Raw genomic sequence first — 25,473 nt, 5'->3', positions numbered from 1 at the left:
ATTTCCGGTTTACCATATAAATATTGTAGACCATACTTTTATAAACGTGGGTCATTGCTAATTTTGGTGTTGACAACAGCAGTAAATCTGACATATTATTTCTTTGGTATTATTTACAATCAGTTAAAAGTAGCATCTGATCAGACATTTTCTTTCTTTTTAGAATAAAGAACGTAATTAAGTTTCTAAAGCGCGTTTTATAAAATTTACCGTCGACGTCCCAAACTTGAAACTGCGTTCACCTAACCACAGGTATCCCCAAACAATTTTACAAACACCCATTGCTAACACTTGATGTCAATACTGATAGGCATTATGTTCATACTAGTGAATAGTTTGTAAAATATAAATGTTTTAATGAATTGATTCTTAATTAACACAATTTATACACTCAAAATTATTTACAACTGTTATAGAAAGGATTATGAATACTATTCACTATAGTAGAGACACAAAAATGTAACAACAGGAGTATTAAAAATCATAAAAATTTAATGATTTTTGCCTTGTTGATCTGGCACGTGTGAGGTCATATGACATGCACCGAATGTTAATAAATCTTCTTCCATTTTAAAGTCAGTTTCTATGAGTCACGTGGACCCGATATCAGTAATTTTAAGGCATATACAATAACAGCTTAGTAAAATTAATGGTATTAAGGGATTGTAAAGTTTTGTATTTAGATACTTACTTGTCTGAACTTTATTGTCACTGAAAATGTTCTAGAATGGTGAAGAAAAACCAAACAAATAAATGACAAGCAGACAACATCAAATTGGATGTTGTTTGAGCAAACCGTGCACAAGAAAACAAATTGAACGGAGTTTGAGGCATAACGCAATTAGGGACGTTGACAATACTTTTCTGTTGTTTGCAGAGTGCAGTAATTTAAGTTTGTTTTGTTTAACGACACTATTAGAGCACATTATTTATTAATCATCGACTACTGGATGTCTAACATAATTTGGTAATTTTCCATTAGTAGCAAGGGATCTTGGAAATAGTGTGACCCATACTCCTCTATATCAAAGGCTCTAAAGACTAACCCTATCCCTAAAACTAACCCTAACCATTGAAAGGGGTTATGGGTCGAACTTGTGCTGGGATCTTTTATATGCATCATCCCACAGACAGAATAGCACATACCATGTCCTTTGAGCTGGTTAGAACGAGAAATAGCCCAATAGGCCCACCAATGGAGATCGATCCTAGACCGACCCATAGAGTGCAGTGACGGCAGCTACTTTATTGTATTTTATCATTCAAATGGTTCAACATAACTGAGTTGATAAAAACCATAAGAGCACACATGTAACAACAACATGCCACGCCTTCACAGAACCTATGGCAATTAAAAATTACATGGAGATTTCCAAGTGACTACAAACTCTTACATGTTTCTTTATTTTCAAAACATAGATGGGCATTTAAGGCTGATCCTTCCTACTAATGTAAAAATGTAGCGAGTTTCCTCTCAAAGACTAGATGTTGGAATTACATCCAATAGCCGATAGTGGTGTCGTTAAACAAAACAAACTCTTTTTTTTTTATGACTGATATCCATAAATCTCAGTTGAAGTTTCACAAATAACTAGTGTTGTACCTAAATATTGAGTTATGCAGATGCAGAGAGCTTACCAAAATGACATCATTTCATCTTCTCCTTTTAGTTACGTTTGAAACTTGTTAACACATTATTCATTAAAACAAATAATAATATGGATAATAATTTTTTTATTGCACTTGCATGTGTCGTACTGATTTTACAAATGTCAGGAATCATGTATTACTATCGCTCTTGCTCTTGCAATACAAGAATCCTGATACCCAATTCATAAAATCAGTACGATTGTATAAAAATCTCTACTTAAATAACCAGTGTAATATTTTTCAATAATTGCACTGTGCGAAATGCTTCTGTTAAGCCATTAATTGGTTTGCATAAAAACAAAGATGTTTGATTGGTTACTCACTATGGCCAGAACTTAACTTTCATTGATTTAATGTTTTCATTCAAGAGTCAGATTACACAAGGAGTTACAGGACAATTTTGACTTATTTGTTTGTGAACATAAAATGGTATATCTTTAAAGCAGTGGCTTTTAACAGCATAAAAAAATAATTGTTTTCAAATTCAAATGTTATTTAGTATTGTAAACATTTGGCTAAAAATAGAATGCTGTTAGACCATGATGTCACTTTCATTAAGTCATGTGACATGATGGCTGATGGATTTGCTGTAGGCAAAGATTTTAATTTAAAAACTAGTTAAAAATTACAAATTATCTGTCCCTAGTGAACAAATAATGTAAAACCTTAGCCAAAAATATTCATTCCCTCGGGACAGATAATCCATAATTCCTCATAGCTTGTTATTTATTCTTTAAACATCAATTGTTTTGGGCAACAATTTTATACATGCTTTTTCATATGCATTAACAAGAGATGATTTTCAATATATTTCACAATTTGAAATCAAGAAGTTTTATTTTACACTATGGTGCTTTTGTTGTCTAGCTTGTTTTTAGCATTTCTGTGTGAATATAATTGATACCAGAATTTAAAAAAACTATTCCATTTCAGATGAGTCAAAATAAACAGATGTGCTGAAGCAACCTACCTTATTCCTTGAGTATTATATATGGAAGATAAAGAATTTAGACTTTGCCTTTTGAAATCAGCAGTTGAATATTTGGATTCCAGTGGAAATATACCACATGTCAAAGTACTTTGTAGACAATATAAACAGATTCAGGTACCTTTAAAACCTACCTAAGATACGTTACATGTTTTAGGGTCTAATATATAACACTTCATGGTCACAATAAGATATACAGTGAAACTTCTCAAAATCAGATGCTCTGTAAACTGGAATTCCCTCAAAAACTGACATTTTTCAGGGTCCTTTATTAAAAATCAGAAAGAACTTAACCTCTCTTAACCGGATACCTCTTTAACAAGACATTTTACTTGGTCGTGAGGGTGTCCAGTTTATAAGGGTTTCACTGTAGTATACTATTCAAAGTTTGCTAAGGATCACATATATTTTTGTTCATGGAAGAAATTCTATCTTACCCGGTAATCCATGTTTTGCGACATTACTGATCATTGTATCAGAAAGTGCAGAAGAGTTGGTGTACCATACAACGATGTCTATGTTGATCACTATGACTGCTATGGTTGTGAGTGGGTAAGGATCAGCTAGTTTGGGAAAACCAGTCTCCATGTCACTCTCAGAATTTTCGTTACAGGGATGACATATTGGATCCCTATGTTCCGCCATAAGCAGGTTCATCCTCATGGACGTCAGTGCATGTCCATACCATCGTCAACCATACCTACCTATATACAGGGTTCATACTCAGTTTGGAAATACTTGAACAGTATGGGATTTTCACTTTTCAGGTCTTGAAAAAGTATGAAAAACAAGCAAATTTCTGTAAGTTGCATGATGTCACCCTAATGCGATCTTTCAAACACAATCGTTAACATTTGGAAGCTAATCGCGAGTTTATGATTTTATATACTTGCTGTAAGTAAGTCTGGAAAATGGTTTACTGTGTTTTGGAAAAGGTATGGGAAAAGTGTGGAAATTAGTTTTGAAAAAGGTGTATGAACCCTGTATATAGTGATATTCCAATGTTCGACTAAAATAAATAAAAATTGATTGGTTTGTCTCTACTGATATAATGGTTGATTATAATACTCCATAATCCAGTCATGTGGGGAAATGTTAACTGTGATTTTTTCTCCAGTTAAGATGATGGAATTGATGTAAATATATTGGGGTGGAGGTTTGTATCACGTTTACATAAAAATAAATTTAAAATAATTATTAAAGGTAAAATTAACCATTTGTAAGTTGTAGATTCCAGTGAACCCAAGAGATGTATGAGCCTTACAATTCAAATCATTCTTAAGTTCATATAATGGTATCCGATTGCCTAATCAAAAGTTGATCAGTTGGTACAAAACAATTATAACCGATGATCTTTCCTTCATTATTCATATAAAATATATTAGATTAAGTATTTATTATTATTATTTTTATTATTATTATTATTTATTATTATTATTATTAGGCAAAATAAAAAATATGTGTGGGTGTGGTTACATGTGAAAACAAATTAGGGTAGGTAGGTAGGATATAACTTTTTTTTAAATTTAGGGTCTCCGAAAAAGGTGAAACTGGAACCACACATATTTTTGTATATGGCATTTATTAGTCCCCTACCAGTCCAACCAGAGGGGACTATAGATTTCATCTCTGTCCGTCCATCTGTCTGTCCATCTGTCCCACATGTTTTCCGGATGATTTTTGCAGAAGGCTTTGAGATATTGAGCTGAAATTTTGTGTATAGTTTCATCATGTACTGTTACAGATCAAGTTTGACTTTCAAGGCGATTTACCCATTTTGTGATGCAGTTATGGCCCTTGAACTTAGGAGATGTAAACATTTGTTTTCTTGATTTTTGCAATGCCTGGAGATATCAGATGAAATTTTGTATATAGCTTTATCATTTGTATATAGCTTTACAGATCAAGTTTTACCCACTTTTCAGAGTTATGGCCCTTGAATTTAGGAGATACGAAAAATTGTCGGGCCCGGTAAAGGACATGTATTGCTTTAGCAGTACTCGCAAGATGCTTGTAATTATTGTTAAATAATTATTATTACTTCAATCTACCTGCATTCAGTAATAAATTTCATTTATGTTTGCATTTTAATTAATATTTGTTTTAATAGATAAGATATATTATAATTATTACTATGAAATAAAATGTAATTACTAAAAGAATTTCTCTTCCACCAGATACAAATGTAGTATGTTTGTGTTTTGTTCCTGCAGGGTATTCTTGTGTACACGTTCAAGATCCACCTTGACCCCACTGTTGTCACTGAACAAAGCAGTACGTGCTCTTTTATTCCAAATTAATTCGGGACGGTATATACGTGTCATTTGTTGTTGTCTGGATTGATCCTATATAGTGGATTCGATGTGTGAGAGGGGGGGGGGGGGGGGGGGGGGGGGGGGGGGGGGGTCATCCCAACCAGTGCACCATCAAAGGCTGTGGTATGTACTATATATGACTATTTCTATAATTTCAGGCTCATTTTGGATATTTTGTATTTATTTAATAAATTGTTTTGAATTCTTGTGTATAGTATTTATTCAAGAAAATGATATATGGGCATAATGCAAATATATCCAGCAGACCTAAATTTGCATTAATTACCTTGATTAAGCAATGTTAATTAATGACCCCGTCATGTAGGTGACACAGTATCATGTAGTTGACAAATTACACATCATGTAGGTGATATCATGTCATGGAGTTTAAATGTATAAATGTGATGCAAGACTGGAACACATTTTGATGATGCCCAATAATTAAGTTTCCTATTATGTGTTATCACTGTGCATTCTCATTTTAAGTGATCTGATGAGCTAAAGATAACATTGTAGGTGTCGACACCATGGTTGAGCAGTACCAAGTTTTCATTTTAGAAGTATTGTGCAGTGTTCTTCGCCTCATCCTTAAATAAAGTATCACCTTTATGGTAGTTGTGTTAGTTATATAGATGTAAACTATTAAAATATATCAACACAATAAAAGATTGAAGTAGTATATTAACTAACTAAATACAATCACAGATGTCACGTCATGTTAGGCAAACAGATGGCCACACAACTGAGGTAAATGAAATGCATAAAACATTTAACTAAATGGCACATTGGCACAACTTTTTGACGCATACAATAATATAAATATAATTAACAAAGTTGCATCACTTATATTTATATATATGAAAGTCACACTGACAGGAATTATTGCACTACGACTTGTAGTGGATGCTACATTTTAAAATGTATTTAACAATTAATATACCGGGATACTACCCCAGTTACCTATAGAAAACGAAAAACATCTACTATGCAATGTAATAAATTTTTTTTTAAACTTACAAGAATCAGTCAACCACTGACATATTAACTATAACATAATAGCACCTGATGAATAGTACCATGCTGGCTACTTAGCACCATTTTAATACCTGGTTGGCAACATAATAGTGTCAAACACTGACATATTAATCTAACAAAAAATAACACCATGTCAACCTCGGGCGAGTGCTCAACCGACTGAGCTAGATCCCGCCCTTCTATATTCTATAGGTCTTCTATATTAGGCCAGCAGTAGTACGGTGCGCTCCCCTTTGTGGTCATGAAGCTAATGGAAATTTCATTGGAGAGATCATCTGCAATTTCTTTAATCTGAAACACACACACACATATTATATATGCTAACTGTTACTACAATTAGTATTCTTGGCAGTAAGTATATGATGTAGTTATGTATATATGAGATGCCAACTACATATTATAGTACCGTAATGTGACTTGTAGCCCTAGTCCTTTTACCTTGCAGTAGGTTCTTTGTTCCGGATATAAAATATGTAGAAGATACAGTGGGTGTGTTAATTATGAACAGCAGTATATTTGCTTTAATGGTGTCATAGACTTTATAGTTATCTGGGTGTCATTAACACAGTTTTGTACTCGGTTGCTTTTACCTGTTCGATGTAGTGTTTTCCTGCTGATCCCAGATTGACGACCACATAATCCCCAACATCTACTTTGGTACTGGGAGATGCTTCACCATTAACTGACTCTACACTGGGAGGTGGGTTAGGAGCTGCTTCATGCTGAAGTACTGTGCTTTCATCAGGACCACTTGTCTCTGTGATGGGAGGTGGATTAGGTGCTGTGGCTTCACTACCTGACTCATCACGGTTACGTGCCAATACTTCTGGCTGGACATCAGCTTGCATCAAAACGTCTGCCTCAGGGATGGGATGCATTGGTGAAGCTTGCTGAGCAGGAGGAGCTCTTAGCGATGGCATCTTCACACTGTGAGCACCTAAACAGTTACAGTGTACTGGTGTAGAGCAGAAGCAGGATAAGTCACGCAGAGATTATTCCTGGTTCGACTGTTTGGACTTGGTGTAGCTTCATGGTTCTAGCTATTGGTTTGATATCATGATACTGTTTTATATAGGCATCATTTGCATCTATGTCCTCCTCTTTGATGAGGAAGAGTTGGACTTTTGTTCGGCTGGCAATAACGTCATGAAATGACTCCGCGTCCTTGACAATAGTCGTGGTGCACTGGTTGGAACGGAAAAAAGCCCAATCAGAGAATTGGTTCCCCCGAGGCGATTCGATCCTTCGTCGACCAAAGGACCTCGAGCGAGCGCTCTACCGACTGAGCTAGATCCCGCCCCACTGAATGTTAGCGAGTGATTATAATCTATTTTATAGTAATGTTTAAATAACACCAAGAGTTGCGTGCACGTTATTATTTTATCTATAGACACCATAAACAAACTGATATAGATCTAATATATATAGTTAATAGCGGTTATTGGTTGTATCAATTTATTTTCTAGCAAGCACCAGATTTTGTCATTAACGTGATATTCAGTGACCTACGTGACAGCTGAATGTCAGGTAGTTGACCGTCATGTAGTTGACAAATTGTATTTACCACAGCTGTACTGGTGTGGTAAAGCAGGTACTGTCGCTCATTATATGGCGAAGTAAACCTTACATTATCACGCATCTATCGATGTATTAGCTTCACTTCAGTCACCCAAACTTTCTGAGTAATAGCTGTCACGTAGATGACAATTAATTAAAACACGTATTGAAATCTATATGGTTATTAATGATCTCTAGATTACCTTTATAATGGGCAGACTTCAAAAACCATCCATGCTGTAGTACACTCAAATGGCAAAAAACGCATGCGCCTGCAACTGAATATTGCATCTTGTTACGCTTTATATTGGGTACAATTCACTGTTTGTCATGTAGGTGACAAACCCTTAGGGACACACTACGTGACGTCATTATATGTGCTTTTACAATAAAATATTTAAACATTTATATTTTAAGTAATAATACTACTTAAATGTGTGCTAATTAATATAAAAGCAAGTACAGATTTGCTGGATTGGCGCAATTTATTTTACTTAGAAGTGCGTCATCCCAGTGTTGGGACATTGAAATCTGCGAAACACTACATCATATTCAGTACCGATGTGCATTAAATTTTCATAGTTATTATATATATTGGATATACATCGAAAGTAGAGATGGTACAATTGCACAAATTATAAAAACTGATTAAATTTAACCACGTAGTATACCAAAATAAAGACACTTTATCCTGGGACAGGATTTAGCCTAAAATTATGGAAATACTCGTATCCTGTCTGGAAAAATGCTTATAAAAGATATATTTTTGCTTTATTATGATGTATATTAAAGGCTGTGGTATGTACTGTGCTGTCTATGAGGATCAGTACAATTTAAGTGAAGCAACAATTTTCTTTTCTCACTATCAATACCAAATGACACAGAAACCACATGTTAGATTCCAAATACTATTTGAAATTTTTTAAATGTGCTGAGGTTTGTTTAAACAAGTATTACCTTCCTTTCAAACTTCATAAGCAAGTGATAGGGTAAATTTGAATCTTTTTTGTTGCTATTTAATTCTGGTTGTCAGGGGTGTATTCAGGGAAGTTTAGAGGTGAATGTGGAACTAATATGTGATGCAGTTGAGAGGCCAATGCCACAAATGTAAACATAGAACTCACAGATATTCACATATTCTTAATGGCTAAGCCACTAGTAATGTTAAAAATGTTTAATTAGGTTGTATGATATATTGTATGATTTACTTATGCATATTGTTCTGCTTTTACTTTCAGGTGCACTTGGAAATTTAGTGTTGGGCTTTCCAATAAAAGCAGCTGACATATTCCAGGAGGTTAGAATAGATTTTTAAAGTAAAAATCGTTATACTTAATATACTTCATTGGTCTTGGCCTAAGCATTATAATGTTTGCCAATTTTAAAAAAAGAAGACATTTGATGATAGGAGATTTTATTATATACCATAAATACATACACAGTCATTACATGTTAATTGGAAGTATATTCATAAATATAAATTGAATGTGTTAACAGTATATAATTATTCATATTTTAGTACTGTCATTTGGATTTTTTTTTTACATGTACCTGCCTGTAGTTTGGATCAATCCATATGATACACAAAGTGCTCAAAGTTACAGTAATTGCATTTAAAACTGATAAGAAAATATAGTGAGTTTATAGGCATATTAAATGTTTAGTAGTTATCTGAGGAAGTTAAAAATTGATGCTGCTCAATACTAATGGACTCCATCATATGTGGTCATTTGGATAGAAAAAGTACACCCAAGGTGGTGAAAATTTCAAACCAGGATGAGGCTTGCTGAGTCCCAGGGTTGAAATTTCCAACACTGAGGGTGTACTTTTTCCATTCCACATGACCGCATTTGATGGAGTCTTTTTCTCCCATCCATTCGATAAATAAACTATTATTTTACATGAACAAACAAAGATGGCTGAAAAAATAACTTCTTTATGTGATCATTTTATCATAAATAAACTACTCTATCATATTTGCCACGTCTGTTTCATGTTCACTACAAATCAACAAGATAGCTTTTATAATAAATGTTTTAATAACAAAATATCGATCTAAAACTATCCCATGAAAGAAAGCCATGTAAGAAATGTCTATCTTACATGGGATCTCACACACTTGCGTTTAACATGATATCGTTGGTAATATATGACGTCATATTAATCTGAGGTCATTAGACACAGTTTTAAATTAATATTTTGTTATTAAAACCTTCATTTTAAAAGCTATCTTGTTAATTTGTAGTGTTAAATTTTATTTAACACATGAAACAAACACAGGAAATAAGATAGTGTAGTTTATTTATAACAAAATGGTCAAATAAAAAAGTTACTTGTTCATCCATCTTTGTCTGTTTGTGTAAAATAATGGTTTATTTACCAAATGAATGAGAGAAAAAGACTCCATCATATGCGGTCATGTGAGATAGAAAAAGTACACCTTCGATAGTGAAAATTTCGACCATGGGACTCGGCAAACCTCGTCCCAGATTGAAATTTGCACCACCTTCTTATAGTCTTGCATAGCTAGGGATGTTAGAAAATTAGGTGAATACTGAGATGCTGTCTAATGATGGGTAACTGCTCATAATGAGCACATTTTTACAGATGCTTTTCGAGAATAGTATGATGATATCTTAAGACAGATGGATACACGTTACTGTAGTATGTAATAGCTGTCGCTGCTTGCTTGAGCAGCTTTGACAACATATAAATACATGTAATTCTTGTTTTCCTTTCAGGTTATTTTTCAGCTCATTCAGCAGTTCAGTTTGCTTCCTGTAGATACAACAGAGTCTCAGATTTCAGTTGTACTTCGACTTACCTGTTTGCCGGCACCACTGCAGGTGTCAGTATATTAGCATGGTTCTAATAACTTAAAAATCTAATGAATGTTCAATTATTTCTTTAATGCAATGGCTTTGAAATTATATTGTTTGTTCACAGCATGTGGAGCGTGAAAAGTGCAATAAAATGTTCCTGTCCAATATTTCATTTTCATTATTACCGGTACTTTATTTTTTACTTACTAGATATATTCCATTAAGTTTCAAGCATGGTGTCCTTTGCACACACCTCAGTCTGTCCAGGTCATGAGGTTTAATGGTTTGTGGTTAGTGACAGACTAGGTAGTGTAGTGACTTTACATCATTCTGCTGAACTCTTGAAACTCGTTTTAGATAGTGGCCAGTACTGGGATGTGAACCCAGTACCTACCAGCTTTCATAACCAATGGCTTAATTTATAGTCTGCATGATGGTGACACAATTGAGTATGTGAAATTATTACCTATTTTCAGTTGTGGCTGGAGTTGGAGGTGTTAAATATTGTTTTGAATTAATTATAATATTTCTTGTTTTAAATTCATGTCGGGGTTTCTTCTTTTCTTTGACCAGCTTACAGGTTTCAAAAGCCACAGATCTTTCTAGGAACACTGGACATGCAGGATTTATAAAGTTAACTGGAGTGGTCACGGGCTTCACTGGAATATCTAAATACACGTATGTATTTTTTTTAAGTATAGTAATACAGGATAACCTGTCAGCCTCTGTCTCAGTCTCGTAGTTGCTCACTTAGAATTCATCTCAGAGTCAAATGAGAGTGGTTATTTAGAACTATATGCAAGACAATGACAACAGTGTATAACTTAGATCACCTACATTCACTTTATAAAAAACCCAGATCATTCACGAAGTATAACACAAACATCTTAGGCAAAATTTACAAAGCCTGTTTTTGTCTTGCATGCATATTTTGACATACAGTTATAGTGCTTAAACATGTGCATATTTTGACATACAGTTATAGTGCTTAAACATGTGCATATTTTGACATACAGTTATAGTGCTTAACCATGTGCATATTTTGACATACAGTTATAGTGCTAAAACATGTGCATATTTTGACATACAGTTATAGTGCTTAAACATGTGCATATTTTGACATACAGTTATAGTGATTAAACATGTGCATATAAGAAAAAACAGGCTTTGTAAATTAAGCCCCTTTTTAAAATTTTCATCTCAAACCAGTGTTACAAAATGAGATTTACTTCAAAATTGTCAAACTGTCCATTTTATTTATTATTTATTCAGGCAAAGCACGAAGTATCTCTGTCCGTATGAAGACTGCGAGGGCCATTCAGGAAACCAGTACATCAGAATACACATCCCAGGGGCATCGGAAACGCAGACGATTAGGTAAATAAATATTAGTTTTTTATGGTGGGGTTAAGGCCGGGAATAGCACTTGTAGTTAAAGCAAGAATAAATACTTAAAATAGTAACTGTATCACTTTTTACAGAAAAAATATTAATCCAACAATGACTAACTGCTAATTAAAACTTTATTATGATACAATATTATCATATTAATTTGTCAAAAATAGAATTGAATTTGAGCTTTTATTATTATTTATTTTTATTAATGTTATTTTTTCAGAAATGACTTTAAATGCAGGTTTTGTGGTTTAACTCTTGTTGAAGTAAAGTCGGCACGCACTATATCAGGTGATTATTACATACTGTTACAAAGAAATTGATCAGTATTTGTTTTTCATTTATCAAAATTTTGATGTCAGTGGCACTACAACAAAAGTTACTGAAGTTGTGTTTGAAATGGTATAAATGTAACCATTATATTTAGTTACCAAAATTAATTTAATTTACATGTTCCAAAAAAATATTTCCATTACTAAAGGCACTGAGCTAGTGTTAGATATGTTTGGCTGTCATAGCTTATGACTGTTATATCATGTCATATTACCAATTCTTACTTAAATTATAATTTTTAGCAAATCCAATGTTTTTGGCCATCCTGATGTTTGTTAAGTTCAAAATGCATTTTTGTGCTAAACAGAAAAGGTACCTTAGAAATTACCACCGGTGACTTTAAGTTGATAGGTACCTTGCTATGTATCATCTCATACTGTACCTTGCTATGTGTCATCTCATACTGTACCTTGCTATGTGTCATCTCATACTGTACCTTGCTATGTGTCATCTCATACTGTACCTTGCTATGCGTCATGTCATACTGTACCTTGCTATGTGTCATCTCATACTGTACCTTACTATGTGTCATCTCATACTGTACCTTGCTATGTGTCATCTCATACTGTACCTTACTATGTGTCATCTCATACTGTACCTTGCTATGTGTCATCTCATACTGTACCTTGCTATGTGTCATCTCATACTGTACCTTGCTATGTGTCATCTCATACTGTACCTTGCTATGTATCATCTCATACTGTACCTTGCTATGTGTTATCTTACACTGACTTGTGTTTTCAGATTGTCTACTGGCAGAAATCATACCCGATCACTTGTTCACTGGATTTGGTAACGCTGAGAAAAGCTTTAGAGGACAGTCTGTTCTAGTTTACCTCAGAGGTGATCCCTTACCCAGTCATTTCATTCCAACTTGGTTTTTGTGCTTATATCCATTTAGGGTTGAAGCATGCTGTCCTGGGTACACACTTCAATTGTCTATCCAGGCCAGGAGGTAATGGATGGTAAGCTGTTATTTGTTAGTGGGAGAGAAGTTGGTGTAGAGGCCCTACTAAAACTCTGTATGGGTGCCAGTTCCATGATAAAAATGGTTCCCAATACATACCAGCTATTAGTCAGAGCAAGACAAATTCCAGTAGTAAGGAACTCGCCTGATGTGCAATGGATTTAGGATTGATGCCTGTTGGTGTGCCCATTGTGCTATTTCTCGTTCCAGCAAATGCTCAACAACTGATGTAACAAAGGCAATGATATGTACTATCCTGTCTTTGGGGGGTGCATGTAAAATATTCCATGCTGCTAATCCAAAAGAGTCACCCATGTCGGAAGCAGATTTTCTCTCTAATTATCTGTGTGGACCTTTACCATTTGTCTGGTGCCATAAATAAAAATCTACTGAGACTGTCGTTAAATAAATCAAATGAAGTCATTTATTTATATATGATCATATAAAAATGGCATGGTATACATTGGACAACATAATAAGAATATAAAATGGTTAAATCAGATACATGGTAATAGTAATGATGACCATGATTATATACATGTAATAGTTATACGATATGTATATGTGTTAATTCAAGTTGGTGTTGTAGTAGAGGGTCTGTTAAGTTCATTTTGCCTATGGTTGAACATTTCATAACAAAATTGACCAACAGTTGGAGTTGCTTGTTCTGGGCTGTCAGGAAGGAAAACACATTCTTCCAATAAAGCATTTTTCCATCCAGCCATAAGCTTGATGACTTGACCACTAAACCACCAAGGCTGGTTAATACATGTACCTAATTAGTAGTAATCAAGTGTTGTGCATTTCATCAACCCAAGGATGTATTCTTTAAATGTTTTTGTTTAAAGTTTTAACTTTTATAATTCATGACAACAGAGAGATGATTAACAGGTAAACAAATTGTGAGAAAAATTAGCTTCATTGTAGATGAATGGCTAGTCAGCTGATGTCAAAGTAATTAAATATTTGTATATATTTACTGGGAGTAATTAACTTGCAGGTAAATAAATAATTATAAAATATGTAAATAAGATTTAAAATGATGGTAAGTATGTTAAAATTGTTATATGTTTGTGCATATTTTCATGCATGTTATTGTTTGGATGATATTCTTCTCTCAGTTTTAATTTTTTTTTTAGCCATATTATATATTTGATTACTTAAACGGTTAATTGTTACTTTATTCAGATGATTTGTGTCTCAAAGTTCAACCAGGCCTCAAATATGAAGTCATTGGATTGGTGAGAAAGGATTTAATTGGAGAACAAGTGACTCTGGCAATTGAGGTACATGAAACTATTTTTATTTTCATATTAGAGAAGGAAACAAAAATAGGTTCCTGTTGGAATGTACATTGTATCTTATATGCTTTTAAACATGCATATTGTTCTAACTATATTAAGCGGGGTAAAAACTATTAAAAAAAAGTTACCAAAATGCATAATATATGCTTGAAAGGATTTTTGGATTTGATGATATTTGACACGCATTCTAATGGGAAATACTTTTTTAGGTCCAAATTTTTTATTTCAAAGATTAAATTAAAAAAACATGTAATGTTTTAGTGCATCCAACTTTTGGGGTATATATAGAATACTATACAAGTTTTCATTTCTGACCGAATGAAAGGGAGGTCAAATACCATGGCAAGTTCACAAGTTTTGTAAAATAGCAAAAACAAGTGGTATTTTATTTATCGCCCACCATCAAATGATGTAAAATCTGACAGTTACTTCCAACATTACTCACACAGCTAATTCAGGGAAGATGATGTTGGTTACTGAACTAACATCATTTAGCTACACCGGCCTCAGTGGCATCATTATTAAGCCATCGGAAATAAGGCTGATAGGTACTGGGTTCACAGCCAGGTACCGGCTCCCACTCAGAGCGAGTTTTAATGACGCAGTGGGTAGGTGTAAGACCAATACACCCTCTTCTCTCTCACTAACAACTAACCCACTGTCCTGGATAGACAGCACAGATAGATGAGGTATGTGCCCAGGACAGTGTGCTTGAACCTTAATTGGATATAAGCATGGAAATAAGTGAAATGAATTTAGCAACTAATATGCACCTGGTGATGCATACAGAATTTGTACGATGCACCCAGACATTCACCAGGTGGGTAATAATTAAATGCATGTATTTCATATATAGTATTAGATATTGTTCCTGATAATATTAATAATCTTTTTTTTTCCTATTTCAGGCTAATAACATCATAGAGGTAATTATTTCATATTTATTTGATTAACTTTTATAATTGTATTTGATTATTAACCAATGATTGGTTTAGTTGGAATGTTATAAAATTAAGCTTGTTCATTCCTTCCATACATGTACCTCCTCAATTTGATCATAATAATGGGGAAATCTACTGATTTGTTCCCCATAAAAAAAATTGTACCGTAAAATTATGAATATTATAAGCTGTGTAAGAATGACTAGGCATGCTTTGTCAATTTAAAAAATTTACTGATTTATTCCCAACATTTCTTTTCTTTTTCTTTTTTTTTAATTATGGAAATTATAAGCCGTTGTATGAACAACTAAGAGCTTTTTCTCTTCTTTTTTTTTCAGCTGAGTCGTGTTGCATTACCAAGTGTGATAGTGTCCACATTACCTAAAAGTATTACTAATCTGCTTGCAGACAGACAGAGTTCAGCCTGGAGCTTTTCACTCAGTCTCGCATACATGTTTGCAGGTAATTAGTACAACACATCAATCAGAGATATTTTGAGGTAAATTATAATGCTTGGAGCTCTTTATAACAAATACCCATCATTAATTTGGTGTTATTACAGGGGTAGAAAGCAAAAATTGGCCACAAAAGTGCACCCAGGACATATTTTAGGTAGGGTAAAAGGGCACATGGTCCAACTCCTAAAATGGGAACCAAAATAAAATTTGGCATTCATGAAATGAAAATTATAAACACTTTGGGCACTAGAAATGTTTTTATTTTACTAAATATCTTTAATATGTAAGTTTAGTCATTAAAAAGTATCTGTTTGTGATAAACATGTTACAATGGCAAATCTTCAGGACAGTCCTTTTAAAAGTACAGTGTGTATTTCAGAGGTGGGGAAAAGCCCTTTTTTCCCGGTCTGGGACCGATTCTTGATCTCTGAGAAAGATTTTTTTTTTTTTAAATGTGCATCTGCCGGTCCCACTTTTGTCATTCTTGTCGGTCCGAAGCACCTGTCCATTTCTATTATTGGAACAAATTCCTATCCGTCAAGTGGACCGGCCTGCCAGACATCGGTATCTCGTGCAAGATTTAAAATAATAAATAAATAGTGGTCAATATGGCTGATGTTTCAGACGTTTGTGATTTTAAAGTCTGCCTAAGTATATCACCAGTCACTGAAGTCGGACCTACAAGGCTAGACATTTGTCAAAGTCGCTGAGCCGGTCAAGAGATTAAACAGACGTTAACGATAGCACCAGTCTTAGTTTAGAGAGCCATCAGGGTATTACACTCCAATTAAAACAAAGGACCAAGAATTTGCAACTGGTTACAATCGACACCTGTCAACACCTGTATGTGTACGGAGCTCTGTCGGGTCGAGTGTCCTAGTCCAAAGCAAGAGGCTTTTGTACAATACAAACGGCTTGAAATAGCATAAAATATACTGAAATAATCGATAAATGTATTTATTGTTGACTGTTCAATGTAGTGTATCCAATAATTATAAAGGATTTTAAAATTAACAAAAGTTTTTCACCTTTTTTGTTAACAAGTGGGAGTAAACAGAACAGCTACATGTATTGTTATCTCTAGAGCCAGCAGAGGTCAAATTTCATCCAATCAGTGATGATGTTATTACTCTCTTTGTCTAAACATGTGCTAGCTCAGGCTGACAAAAGCTTCAACGGTACCATCTTTTATTAATTTTCAGGACCAGTACTGAATACTCATACTTTTTATACATATATGGGAATTAAAATTCATAACTGTTATTCATTTTTTATATTATTTATTCCATTATGTAAAATATATACAATTTGTGGGGGGTTTTCACTGATGTGATAAAAAAAAAAAAGTTTCATGTTTTCATGTTTATCGTTTTGCGTTCATGATTCAAGATAAAACTATACAAATGTCACTATGATTTTTAAAAAAAACTATTTTGCAAATTTCGTCTTTTAAATGTTCTTCTTTTTATTCCTTACTTTTTTCCTTCCGGTAGTGACAACATCAAGTGGGACCGATTGACAATTTTATTTTTCCCCACCTCTGGTATATTTATATGTTTTCTGCTACTGTAGTTTTTTTTACCATTAAATAACACCTTACAACTTCATGATTAAATTTTCAGTTTTGGCAAGTTAATTCTTTTTTCTGGTCAACCAGGTGTTTGTTGTAACTTTAAATACATTGCATTCGAAACCAAAAAGGTATGCTCTTTGGAAATAAGTCAGTGACTTTAAATAGCTTCTCTTGTTTCAACCATTGCATCACAACTGGTCAAAGTTCGTGGTATGTGCCTTCCTGTCTGTGGGAAAGTGCATATAAAAGATCCCTTTCTGCATTAGGAAAAATGTAGCATGTTTCCTCTGATGACTACATGTCAGAATTACCAAATGTTTGACATCCAATAGCCAATGATTAATTAATCAATGTGCTCTAGTGGTGTCATTAAACAAAACAAACAAACAAACAAACTTTAAATAGCTTCCTTCTGTTTTTTCTAATATAGGTGATATTGTACCTCCAGGATCATTTCTGAAATTGAAATTAAGTCTGTTGCTGAGTTTGGCTGTAGCAGCAAATGTAAGCTTTTTTGATATGTTCTTTACAAATTATTCTAGAATACTAGAATAATGCAATACAAGGAGCATTTTCGGAGATCTCTAGAATTATAGTAGTTTTAACTTTGAATATAGTGTAGTATGAGTATTGTGAAATTTAAATTAATTCTATTGCTGATTTTGGCTGTAGCAGCAAATGTTTGCTTTATTTACAATAGAGTTGATATATTCTTTACAAATTATTCTAGAATATCAAATTGTTTTAGTTCTGAATTCAAATTATTTATTATTATGATCAAGGCGCATTTTCTAAGCTATCTCGAATAGCATCTTCAACTTTGGACATAGCATGGTATTGAGTATTGTAGTTCAGAGCTTATTCGCTTGATTATTTCTAATGCTCTTCTTTTTAAGAATGATAAACAGCTGCATGTTCTTGCTATGGGGAAGGAGACTCAGTATCTACACCGACTGATGGAATATGGCAAGACGTTTTCTAACCAGCCTGTTACATACACAGCCGGGAACTATCTCACTGCTAATGTGACCAGTGACAGACATGGCATGGCTCAATACTTCATTGAAGGTTAGGTAGATTTTTAAAAATTTAAACAGTATTTATTCAATGAATGAAATGGATTGGCAAACAGGTGGGAGGCCTATAGAGATTTGTATTGCTTGGAGACCTAATAATTCCTAGATTTCTTTAAGTCTTAGGTTTTAATTATCATTTAAATCTATAGACATTCCCACAGGGATCACCTTTTTTCATACTGTAGAATTTACTACAAACCAATTGTTTTATAAATTGCACACAAAAATAGTATTTTTTTGTTATTTCAAAAACACTTTTACTTTTTTCTTACGTCAAACCAAACTGAAATTATTTACAAATTGTTTTTTGTAGGAGTATGGGACAGGATAGATAATTTAACTGTTAAAACTGACTGGTGGGGGTGGGGGGGGGGCAGATCTAGGTCACCTGAGGTGCTTGGGTCATAGGATTGAACCCTCTGATCAGGGTTTTTTCCATCCCAACCACTGCAAACTTAAACTTTCCTTCTGATGGGAGCCAGTTCTTGGATGTGAAGCCAGTACCTACCAGCCTTATGGCTGATGGCTTAACCAGTATGCAGCTGAGGCCGGTATCATATGGTGTATATCTTTGTGAAAAATGTAGTGTCATTGGTCATTTATTTCTGAGATTGTTCTCAGTGACATTGTACTATAAATAGTCGTTTGGTTTTTAGAAAAGTAGTCTTGTGCTGAGAGTTGGGGTTTTTTATTTTTGTATACAGGATTGTGTTTTACTTAATTGATTTAATGGGTATGTAATGGACTAGGATTGCAACTGTGACAAGGGGCGAGACGTAGCTCTGTAGTTAAGTGCTCGCTTGATGCACGGTCTGTCTAGGATTGATCCCTATGGTTGGGCTTATTGGACTATTTCTCATTCCAGCCAGTGCACCATGATTGGTATATCAAAGGGCGTGGTATGTGCCATTCTGTCTGTAGGATGGTGCATATAAAAAATCCCTTGCTACTGCTAGAAAAATGCAGCGGAGTTAATCTCTAAGACTATATGTCTGAATTATTAAATGTTTGACATCTAATAGCTAATGATTAATAAATCAATGTGCTCTAGTGGTGTTGTTAAACAAAACAAACTGACTTTAGCAACTGATATTAATAATAATTTTATAATAACAGGTTCTGTTTGGAGAAGCAAAACTCTATACGGCATGAGTTGTCAGAATGTGTTTTGGGTGGGTTTTTTGCTTAACATTGGGAAACTGAAGAATAAATAAATTAGGTAACATATGATGAATCTTTTGAGACATTTAAAAAGTTTGGGGTGTGTTGGGGGGGGGGGGGGGGGGGGGGGGATAAAATTCAAAAAAAAATTATATCCAGAATACCTAGCCTAATTTTAAAGTAGGTGTTTGTTTTTAGTTGGGGTTTTTTACTTTATTTATATCAGTGAATTCTCCTCGGATCCGCAGTTTTTCTCTCATGGAACATTGCGTTTCCTCACATTTTAATCATCCTTGCCCCAGGACCCCTCTAGATTTCCTCTTTCTTACAGTTCACCAATTCCCACCCATGTTATCTACATCCTTGTATACTTTTGGTAATAGGGAAATACTCCCTTGCTGCTGCCAGTAGAATGACTTTGTTCCAACACTACTACATGAAACATAATAGGCCAAATTTATAGTCTATTTTTGTCTTAAACATTTGTAACTGAATATATTTACAATACTTGAACACCCGAGAGTAAGAAAAACAGGCTTTATAATTTCGGCCCATATAAATTTGATGAATTTCGTTTCTTTCCAGTTGGGTGTTTGCTGCTGGCGGCTGGTGGTGTGTGTTGCATCAATGATTTGTCTCGGCTGAAGAAATCTGCACGAGAGCAGTTGCAGTCAGGTTCTTCACATTATTAGTTTTCCCTTATAATTTTCTGTTCATTTTTTGTTCTTGTTAAATAGATATTTTACACTTGATATATCATGCGGTCTTTTTGCATGCATGGTATTGATTAATGACACACTGATGTCTCACCTCCCCTTTCTGTGGGTGCAGTGGATTTTTCTTTTTCTAGCCAGGGTTGGTATCGCAAAGGTTTGGTATGTGCTATCCTGTGCTAATTGAAGAAAGCCTATTTAGCTAGCAGCAGTTAGCTTGTCCTTAGACCAAATATTGCACATATCATATGTCAGACACCTAAATAGGGTTGTTTGTTCTTCTTCAGTAAAACAGTGACCTGAAGTTGCAGTCCTTGTAATTTGCAATGGCAAATGGCAGAGCCGCCACAAAAATCTGTTCGAAATTGATCTGCAATTGAATTTTTATCATTATGGGGTATTTACTTTGTTAATATTGGTATTAAATTGCCCTCACAAGATGATTAGAATATTTAGGGCTGTTGTTGATTCACATGTTAGCTTGGTAAATAAATGTTGAAGCATCATAAACATTCAACCAAATTTAATTCTTTCTCCAGTATTAAAATACAATTTCTTTGCAAAGTTATGAAATATGAAATTGATGTTTAGTTCTTGCCAATAATAAAATCAGCTTGGAACTGGGATCAAAGCACACAGGAGGTCTTCCACAATATTTGACTTACCCGCTGCAGTGTCAAGTGTGGGCGTTTGCCGATTCTACCACCCACAGAAAGCCTCAAAACCAGTCAGAGGTTTTCATCCATGGAGAAACAGGAAACATCTCAAAACTCATGCTTGAGTAAGTGTAAAACATGTTTGTATGTATAACATTTATAAATTAACCTATTTTTATTAATTAGTATTCACATCTGAAATGTTTACCATTTACAAACAACATAAACTCATCAACCTTTGCCTTAACACAACAGGAGGACCTGGTTTTCTTTTAAGTTTATTCAACCATGGCAAATTTAGACGTCATAAAAGATATTTGCTAAACTTTCGTTGTGGAGTATATATATTTTTTTTGTTAAACAACAGTGGTTCATAATTATAATGTTATCTTGTTGATTTGATAAAATTGCATCCCTCCATTTTAGCAAGGAATACTGTGATAATTTACATCAGGTTACAACAAACATTAAGCTTGGCATAAGGGGAAAAAAAGTAAAATTTGTTTTATTTAACATTGATTTTTATCTTATCATCGGCTATTGGACATCAAACATCTGGTCATTCTGAAATATTTCTTTAGAGGAAACCCGCTGCCATCACATAGGCTACTCTTTCCGATAAGCAGCAAGGGGTCTTTTATATGCACTTCCCACAGACAGAACAGCACATACCACAGCCTTTGATGAACCAGTTGTGGACCACTGGTTGGAATGGAGCCTTGTTATTTAATCTGCCTGCAATGAACCTATGTATCAATTACTGTTTCTTTAATTACTAGTTACAGTATTTGAGTAATGTTTTAAATTAATATACTAATTAAGAATTTCCCAATGTCTATTACTTGAATTATTAATAAGAACTTGATATCTTATTTTCAGTGCATTTGGATTGGTTCTCTTCACAGATGCAACAGACAGTTCTTCCATCGATGATATTGATAACCAAATGACTTGTTTTACAATTTATTCTGCCATGAATCCCGGAGAAATAAAAAATCTGATACCTATCACAAGAGAAGATTTTTTGGAGGTGACTTTTCTCATATCAAATGTATTCTTTATGAACAGTAATTTATTTTTGTATTTGTTGGTTCATTTTTAATAAAATATTTACATCTGTTACAAATTAAATTTTGGACTAGCAGTAATATTTACAAGATATATGTACAACAGAAATCACGTCTTAATTCTAGGCATTAAATTGTATGCATTTTATATAACATCATTCTAATCTTAAAACATGAACCCAAAGCCAGATTCTTTATGGTGTTAAAGCATGGGACGTTTTTATTTAATTTGAAGTTTATTAAATTGTTTAACAGTACATTTTATATAATTGAAGTTTAGTCTCAAAGTATGAACCCAAGACTACACTCTAAATGGTTTTAAACATGGAACTTTGTTTTCCTCTTTGGGTAATTTGAAATGGTCTCTGTTGACACAAAGCCAATTAGTTTTTCAGATACATCCAACAAATCAGAACGAAGATGACATCTAGTGCTGAGAAACTGCTTCAGAATTATTACCTCACCAGCAGGAGAAACAGAAGTTCTAGAGCTGACAGTACTGAGGTTCCGGTGACAGCTCTTCAAACACTGTGAGTGGGGGTTTTAATTTATTATTCACAGCTGGAACATTACCATGCATTTCTTCAATGAATTCTGTTCATTATGTGCTAATTATTAATTTATCTTTGTTTAAAAAAAAAAATGTAGGTGTTTGTGAGCAGGCACAAAAATGTTAATATAGTTGTACAAATGAAGCATAATTTTTTTTAAAGAATCCTATGATTAAAATAATTATATCAAAAGGAGTGCTTGATTGGGCAGTCAGAATTCAGTGAAAACTATTCTTAAAATTTTCATAATAGAAACAAATTGGAATAAAAGCCCCATGGTGGTTGGTAAAAATATCTCCACCAGTTTTTAGAAAACTTCATAAACTGCATATAGAAGTGCATATGCAAATTTCTGCAACCATTGATTGATTCTGTTTGCACCACCTCTAGGTCAGGAATTGTTGGAATCCAGTTAGAATGAATTCTACATCACTCATTTGGGATTCTGATTTTAGAATTGCCATACAAGCATGCTCATAGCTATTATTATATAATATTTCTCCTTTAATACAGGTGTTTGTTAACACTGCATGTATGTTCTCAACTATGCAAGAATTGTGTGGGTCTTTACTATACTTCAATGTCAAAAGAAAATGGTGTCTTTCAGAATCTCTCTGTCCCATGGACATGCAAAGCTCAGTTTGAGGAGGACAGTGCTAGAAGAGGATGCGGTTATAGCCATTAGACTTTATGAGGAAACACTAACTGCAAGATTAGGTACGTCGAGATACTTACACAAGTAGCTTCTATATTTTATAACCGTGAAAATTTGTTTCAGCCAAAAAACACTTGTTTTCTGTTAGAACAAGAAGTTTAATATGGTTATTAAAAAAACTTCTTAAATTTAATTAATGTTCTTATTATTATGATTCGAGTTCAGAGATTTAATTATACTATTATCCATAATGGTTAAAATAATATGCATACTATGTTTTTTAATAATGGCAGTGTGCAGATTTCTCCCACAGCCATTGATTGGCTGGGTTATAAATGATGATCTTTGATTGGTTGTTTACTACGGCCAGAGCTTAGCTTTTATTTATTTAGTGTTTCGATTCCCGAGTCTGATTAATTAAACATACATTTCACAATAATACAAAGATATACAGGAAAAGGTTGATCAATTTGTTTTATATACATGAAATGTCATATATTCATAAGCAATGGCTATTGCAGAAGAGAAAATATGGGCCGAATTTACAGTCTGTGTCTTACAAGAGTGTATCTACATGCATTTACAATGCTTAAACACGTGTGTCTGTGTCTTACAGGCGTGTATCTACATGCATTTACAATGCTTAAACACGTGTGTCTGTGTCTTACAGGCGTGTATCTACATGCATTTACAATGCTTAAACACGTGTGTCTGTGTCTTACAAGTCAGCAGTTGTCTCAGAGTTAAAAGTGACAATGGAAGACATTATTAATTATTTGTGCCATATAAATTAAAGTTCTAAACTCTTGCCAAGGGTTCAGGTCAGCATCATTAATTCCAAGTCTCTGAAGAGGTCAGTTATGTATGCATTCTTCTGTTGCAGGATTTTCTGTTTTGAGTGTCCAGCCATGTCCACATGTTCCCAGTAACAATATTGGTGGTCACTTAGGACATCAGGTATGATATATAATTAAAACACTGAACAACGAAAGAAATGCAAATATTAATTTAGTTTTCTTTAATTTATTTAAAATCATTCAGATTGAATCCAAATTGTTTTTGTGTCCGTTAAAATTACCAGTCTTGTGGATATTTTAAGCCATTTTCGATAGTATTTACTGAATTAATTGTATCATATTAAAAAAAAGATTGATACTAATATATTTCTTTTGTTGTTAGTATACAGCGCCCTCAATAGTTTAAGAAGTAGCAGGCTACAACAGTGATGATAGCAGGGGGCAAAGCAGGGGGTCTGGGGGCCCTCCCCAAGAAACATTTGAAAAATCAAATTTCGATGTGAACTAATCGCGTTTCAAGACAAATAAACAACTATTTTGGCACCTTGTTTGGATCCCTTTTGTAAGAGACTTTATTAAAGAAGAGAAAGCACTTTTTTTTTACCATCAACGAAAAGTAGGCGGCGGCAAAAGCCGTTTCAGGCGGCGATTTGCCGCCGGAGACCGGGTACTTTTGAGGGCTCCGAGTATACAAATACCAAAACCAAAAGAGGGTCCTTTATTGTCTTAAATTCCTTCGATTTCACTTCTCTTCCCAGGGTATACAGCTGTTTAGTAGCAGTTTATTTTATATTCTATCACAAAGGTTTATCCAGAAATAATTTAGTATGTGCAATTATTTCAGAAATCAATACTTAATAGAATTACATGCAAGTTCTTTGAACATGCAGAGAAATTGGAGTTAATACTTAATGTACTTTTTTCAGAACGATGTCATGATGAAAGAGTTCCACGTACATCTGCTGAAATTGTGTGCCAGTGCATTCAGCCCATCTGGAGGGCCAGAGGAATAAATATCAGTATTTGTGCACAATAAACACTTCAAAGTATTGAAAATGATTTGTTCCCTCACAGTAGTGAATATATAATACAATTACCAGTAACCACTTGTTACTTGTGGACAAATTATCATAAATAAAGTGATTACATTATTATTTATGGATCGGATATTTAAAAAAAAATTAAGAGGTTTAATCTGTGATATTAAACATTTGTTAAGAGGTTTAATGTGATAAACATTTGTGTTAAGAGACGAGGTTTCAAAAGAATACATTGCTACTCAAGGTATAGGACCTGTGGTAATTAATCTATGCATGTTTTTCATGGGTAATTAATAAGAAAGTATTTCTCATTTTAAGGATGTTTCTTGTCTTAATGTTCAAAGTTTGTTAATAGTATGAAAAACAGTTACCGTAATCTGTAGAATAAAAGATGTTTAGTTTTCCATTGTGTTTTGTTC

General features: G+C 33.9%; 1 protein-coding gene across 4 annotated transcripts; it reads left to right on the top strand.

The window, feature by feature from the left end:
* LOC121374968 (minichromosome maintenance domain-containing protein 2-like) lies at nucleotides 1-25,458 on the top strand. 4 transcript variants are annotated; one of them, XM_041502133.1, is made up of 21 exons: nucleotides 1-46; nucleotides 2,584-2,755; nucleotides 4,852-4,912; nucleotides 8,784-8,842; nucleotides 10,287-10,393; nucleotides 10,941-11,045; nucleotides 11,640-11,744; nucleotides 11,986-12,053; nucleotides 12,840-12,938; nucleotides 14,251-14,348; nucleotides 15,275-15,292; nucleotides 15,646-15,769; nucleotides 17,769-17,842; nucleotides 18,235-18,406; nucleotides 20,161-20,250; nucleotides 20,880-21,069; nucleotides 21,824-21,974; nucleotides 22,399-22,541; nucleotides 23,170-23,279; nucleotides 24,101-24,174; nucleotides 24,941-25,458. In XM_041502133.1, the coding sequence occupies exons 2-21, from the start codon at nucleotides 2,642-2,644 to the stop codon at nucleotides 25,025-25,027; spliced, it is 2,049 nt and encodes a 682-aa protein (XP_041358067.1). In that variant the 5' UTR covers nucleotides 1-46; nucleotides 2,584-2,641; the 3' UTR covers nucleotides 25,028-25,458. The 4 variants fall into 4 exon arrangements, 3 of the variants coding, with proteins under 3 accessions (XP_041358067.1, XP_041358066.1, XP_041358065.1); XM_041502132.1 differs by having other exon boundaries at nucleotides 7-106; XM_041502131.1 differs by having other exon boundaries at nucleotides 36-252.
* Nucleotides 25,459-25,473: the final 15 nt, after the last annotated feature.

The sequence above is a fragment of the Gigantopelta aegis genome, chromosome 6 (genome assembly GCF_016097555.1).
Source record: "Gigantopelta aegis isolate Gae_Host chromosome 6, Gae_host_genome, whole genome shotgun sequence".
NCBI classification, from domain to species: Eukaryota; Metazoa; Mollusca; class Gastropoda; order Neomphalida; family Peltospiridae; genus Gigantopelta; species Gigantopelta aegis.
This window is presented reverse-complemented; position numbering and strand designations above follow the sequence as displayed.